General features: G+C 38.9%; 1 protein-coding gene across 1 annotated transcript in view; it reads right to left on the bottom strand.

Annotated features, from left to right (window-relative positions):
* pudp (pseudouridine 5'-phosphatase) overlaps positions 1-1264 on the bottom strand; it is an 11423-nt gene extending 10159 nt beyond the window's left edge. The window contains exons 1-2 of the mRNA XM_014030348.1: positions 1159-1264; positions 120-338 (exon numbers count right to left, since the gene is read on the bottom strand). Coding sequence (XP_013885802.1) covers positions 120-338; positions 1159-1225 — 286 coding nt within the window. The 5' untranslated portion in view covers positions 1226-1264. The remainder of the gene's footprint in view (positions 1-119; positions 339-1158) is intronic.
* Positions 1265-5432: the final 4168 nt, after the last annotated feature.

Here is a 5432-nt window from a genome sequence, read left to right as displayed (position 1 = left end):
TGGCAGGTGAGACCTGTAAATGGCAGGTGAGACCTGTACCTGGCAGGTGAGACCTGTACCTGGCAGGTGAGACCTGTACCTGGCAGGTGAGACCTGTACCTGGCAGGTGAGACCTGTACCTGGGAGGAGCTGGGCTGAGGGAAAGATGCGTTCTTGGATGGTCCTGCTCTCAGCCAGGAGTTCCTCGGCCGTCATGGGAAGCTCCAGGGTGTCCCTGATGATCTGAGCAGCATCCAGAGCCTTCTTCCCCATCACCATGGACTTCASGTCCCAGGTGTACCGCTTCCCAAACCTGTCACAGATCTCCTGGAAGGACACCGTGTACAGCCGCTCCGTGTCTGTAAACAAAACAGACAATAAATACATAAATAAATAAAACAGACAATAAATCCAGAAATAAACGCACACAGAGAGTTAACTCAAACTATTTCATCTTCAAACTGTAGGAAATAAATCATGAATACAGAAACATTTGGACATGAACTGCAGCATAACAAGCTAAAATAACAAACTGCTAGCTAAAACCTAAAGTAGCTAAAGGCTAGGTAGAAGCTAAAAGCAACCGAAGGGGAGAAAAACAGAATTATAAGTAAAGAGTAAAAGTAGCTTAAATAAGACAAAAGAATAAATCACAGTTTTGAAGGAGGCGGGGAGAACCTTGTGTATTTCTGTTTTTACATAAAACATTTTGTAATAAAGTTACAAAACCAGGAAGTCTCAACAGTTTTCTCCTAAATGAGCTAAAACACAAAAATAATTTGAAAAAAATAAAATCGACAGCTATACTAACATAGTAAATAATCTGTAAATGTTTTTCTTTATTTCTGATTATAAAGTTAATGTTTATAATTTGTTTGTTTTAATGTCTCCTGTAACAATTCAGGAAGTAATTTAGTTTGTTCCCAGTTTGTAAAGTTTGTTGATAATAAAGAKACAAGCCGAATTAAAGCCTAGATAGTTTTATCCAAAAACAGATGGATGTTTGTCCATAAATACTTACCTTTGTGCAGTAATACAGAAATAACTTAAACCGCGGGGTTTTATTACGGAGGTCTGCTGTAAGAAGGCTACGTTCAGGAAACATGTGAACATATTTAACAGAACTGTCTGAGACTTTAAACAAACACAAGTATAAAACACACAGCTTTAAATACACACCCAACAACAACCCATCCATGTCAAAGATGACATGACTGACAGGTTTGTAGCTGTTTGACACGGACATGTTTCACTCAGGAAGACTTCCGGGTACACGGACAAACAAGAACTAACACGGAAACCAAACCTTTAACACGGACAATAAATAATGACATTAATACAGCAACATCAGAAATATGCTTAATAAAATTACGTGTTTCACACTAAAAATGTTTAAATATTGCCCACAAGTACAAGAGTTTAGTTAAAAATGACCTACAGTGAGCTCAGGTATAGTTTTGTTTGGCCCTTCGCAAAGACTTCTGGGAAATGAAGTCTGCAGATGTTTACCATTCAAATAAAAGAGAAAGCACAGTTTATTCCTTAATATTCATTTATATTTACAACAAACTCATTTCAACACATCTAACAAATGAATTAACTATTGTTTAAATTGGATTAAACGTTTTTTTAAAGAGGTCTATTTAATTAAACATTTGAAAATAATATTTATTATCCCGTATCACTCTTGGTCACCATACTTTCTTTAAAAATCCAGAACTTCTACAAAACTGTTAAAAATAGTCTTTCTTTCTGAAACTGATGGATTTGTTTAATTGTTTTTCAAAAATAYTTCATATTGATGTAAAGTTTGTCCCAAAGAATTAGTTGATAAAAAAACTAAAAAAAGACTAGTTGAAAGCCTCACAGTCAGTGTGGCAAGCAGCACCACCCTGGTCCAGACGAGGTCGCTGCAGGACAATAAAACTGCAGAAAGCATCGGGACAACCATGACCCTATTAAACTCAATGGTCACAGGTTCTTCATTGTTCTGCTTGTTTTACCTTCTTTTGTCTAAAGTTCAGTGTTATGGACTAATTATCTATCTGTTTCACCTTGAAGCTGTCCAGCATTCATATATCTCATGATCAATGCTAATCTATGCTGGCCCAGACAACAGGACTCCACAACAGACTGACCTCTCTTGTTCGATAAGAAACTCTTTGAGCTGGGAGCCCTGTGATAGGCTGGACAGTARATTWGMCGATCTGTGATTGGTTGTAAACTGTCACATGGTGTTAACATAATGTTATATTACTGGCTGCTTTCCGCTGACGTGTCAGCCACAAGCACACAGAGCTTCCTGAMTGAGTCCTGTTTGTTTGTTGCTCAGAATTAAATCGTTATTACGACCATACACGCAGACTTTCTGTGCATTATTCAACGAGTTTCTGCATTCATGCGACGACAGAAATTGGCGTTGTCGGCAGGATGAATGCAGAATTTTTTTGTAAATATCTCCATCTCCATTTTCTGTCACTTATCTGTAGRCAGATCTCAGAGGCAACAGGAGAGAAACACAGCTCCTGCTTTGGTTCTACAGGGACTGGAATAACAACCCAGACCCTCCGTACTCCCACAGCACCCCCTACAGAACGCCTCGAGGAACATGACCATAAGCCTTCTCCAYGTCTYCTAKACACATGTAGACCAGAGAGGCAAACTCCCACGACCRCCTTAGAGACTCTGCAAGGGCAAAGATCTGGTCCACTGTTCCAGGACCAGGACGAATCTGAGGTTCAACGATCGATCAGAGCCTCCCTTCCAACACCCTGGAATGAACGTTCCCATGGAGGGTGAGAAGTGTGATCCCACCACTCTCCATGTCCCACCACATGGTCTCCCACTCCACAGGAGCTGTCCCAGTCCTCCATGATGTTGAAGAGATGTGTCAACCATGACAGCCCCACAACATCCACCATCATCATCATCATCATCATCATCATCAAGTTTATTTACAAAGCACATTTAAAACAACAAGTTGTCACCAAAGTGCTGAACACAAGGCAAAATTCAATACAAAACAAATGACATTTATAAAAATATAAAAAATAAAACAACAACAACAAATACATAACTCACAATCAACCAAAGATCTGAGAAAAGAGGTGTGTTTTTAAAAGAGATTTAAAAACAGGAAGTGACGAGGCCTGTCTAACGTTGGGGGGCAGATTGTTCCAAAGCTTCGGAGCGACGACTGAAAAAGCTTGATCTCCCCTCAGTTTCAGTCTGGTTTTAGGAACGACCAAAAGCATCTGATCAGAAGATCTTAGTGACTGAGAAGGACTGTATGGTTGAAGTAGATCAGAGAGATAAGAGGGTGCAAGGCATTGTTGGCATTTGTACGTGAGCAGGAGAAATTTAAAATCTATTCTAGGATAGAGGATAGAACCYGTGACACATGCTCAAACCTACGAGTTCCTGTTATAAGTCGAGCTGCAGCGTTTTGAACAAGCTGAAGATGTGAAAGGGAGACCTGACTGATCCCAACATAAAGTGCATTGCAATAATCTAATCGACTAGTAATAAAAGCATGTACTATTTTCTCAAGGTCAGGTCTAAATATCGGCTTGAGCCTGGCTATCTGTCATAGCTGAAAAAAACTTTTCTGCAAAACTGAGTTGATCTGCTTGTTAAACTTCAAATCAGAYTCTAAAATCATTCCCAGATTTACAACAGACTGCTTCAAAAACAACTGAAGAGAGCCTAAATTAAATGGAATGGTGTCAGCAGTAGCACAAGGGCTAAACACAACAACTTCAGTTTTCCTGTCACTAAAACTTAAAAAATGGAGCCATCCAAGCCTTAATGTCATCAATACATTTTAACAACTGGGTAGAGTAAGCTCTATTATCAGGTTTCAAGGGCAGGTAGATCTGACAATCATCAGCACGGCAATGAAAAGACAGACCATGTTCCCTTAGAACAGACCCTAAAGGAAGCAGGTATAAAGAAAACAAAAGTGCTCCAAGAATCGATCCCTGTGGAACCCCACAGGAAAGAGGCTCTGAGGCAGAACAGAAGTTTCTAACATTAACACTAAAACGTCTGTGACTWAGGTAGGAACAAAACCAATCTAATGCTGCTCCTGTGATCCCAACCCAGTGTTCTAACCGTGACAACAGGATCCTGTGGTCAGATCCAGAAGTACCAGGACCACAAAGTGACCAGAACCATTTGCCATAAGAATATCACTGTAAACCCTGACCAGAACCGTTTCTGTGCTGTGTAAGTGTTTAAAACCAGACTGAAAGCTTTCAAATAGTCCATTCTCTTTTAAAAAGTTTAATAAAAACTATTTTCTCCAAAGTTTTAAAAACAAATGGAAGCTTTGAAATAGGTCTAAAATTTGCACAAACTGCAGGGRCYAGTCCATTTTTTTATTAAAGGTTTCACCACCACATGTTTAAAAACACCTGGAACTTCATCAGTAGCAATACTGCTGTTTATAACAGCASGAACTGAGGAAGCTACAGGTGGAAAAAATTATTTTAAAAAGTCAGAGCCTTCAGCATCCAGAAGAGCATGAGATTGTTTAAATATTTTGTTTAGAAATTAACTTTTTTTTCTTCTTACAACTTATTTTTTGGTCGTTTCGGCATCTTTTGCTTTATTGTTTTGCAATTTTTCAGCTTTTTAACACATTTGGTTATTTTTTCTATTGATTTTGACTCTGTTTTCCTACTCGTGTCTGTTCAAATGTAACTGATTTTCTGACYTTCAGTTTGTTATTGTACATTTTTTAACTCGACTTCAGCTTCAGCAAAGAGTCTTTGGTCACTGAGCTTTTCCCAGCTGCAGTGACAGGACTGATGGTGGGAGATCAACCAGAACAGGTCTCCTTCTACCAAAGGATGACTKAGATAAGATAAGAACTTTCACACTGTGTTTTCACAGTAAATAATGTGTTCTTACAGGATCTGTGGTTGATCGTTTTTTACAGTTCTGCACAGTAATTGCAGAAGAACTGTTGTGTAACTCTGAACTCTTCACTCTCAGCAGTTCCTCTGTCAGAAGGCATGTGTTCATCTCATATAAAACACAGTGAGTCACGTGATGAGAAGTGTTGGCAGCAGGTCCTGCAGTAATCAGTGAAGCTGCATGTTCCCAGGCTGACATCAGGTGGCTGCATGCATGCACTGCAGAGCAGTGTGTGGCTCTTTTTAAACACCTTCGCTCTGTTTATTGTACAACAACTAAAAATGCTGTTTTATGATTTATTTTCTGACATCGTTTATCTTTTATGGAGGGATTCAAACCTCCTTTTTCACATGATGCTAAAAAAGAAAAGCATGAAATTGTCATCAGTGGAGAGGCTGGAAGCTGCAACACATGGTGACTTTATTTATTTATGACAAAAACAATCCGACAGTCAGTGGAATTCAATTAAATTTTATTTAATTTATGTATTTATTCATTTAATTAAAAACACATTTCACACAACAAGACAATGC

The sequence above is a fragment of the Austrofundulus limnaeus genome, unplaced genomic scaffold (genome assembly GCF_001266775.1).
Source record: "Austrofundulus limnaeus strain Quisiro unplaced genomic scaffold, Austrofundulus_limnaeus-1.0 Scaffold1044, whole genome shotgun sequence".
Taxonomy (NCBI): Eukaryota; Metazoa; Chordata; class Actinopteri; order Cyprinodontiformes; family Rivulidae; genus Austrofundulus; species Austrofundulus limnaeus.
This window is presented reverse-complemented; position numbering and strand designations above follow the sequence as displayed.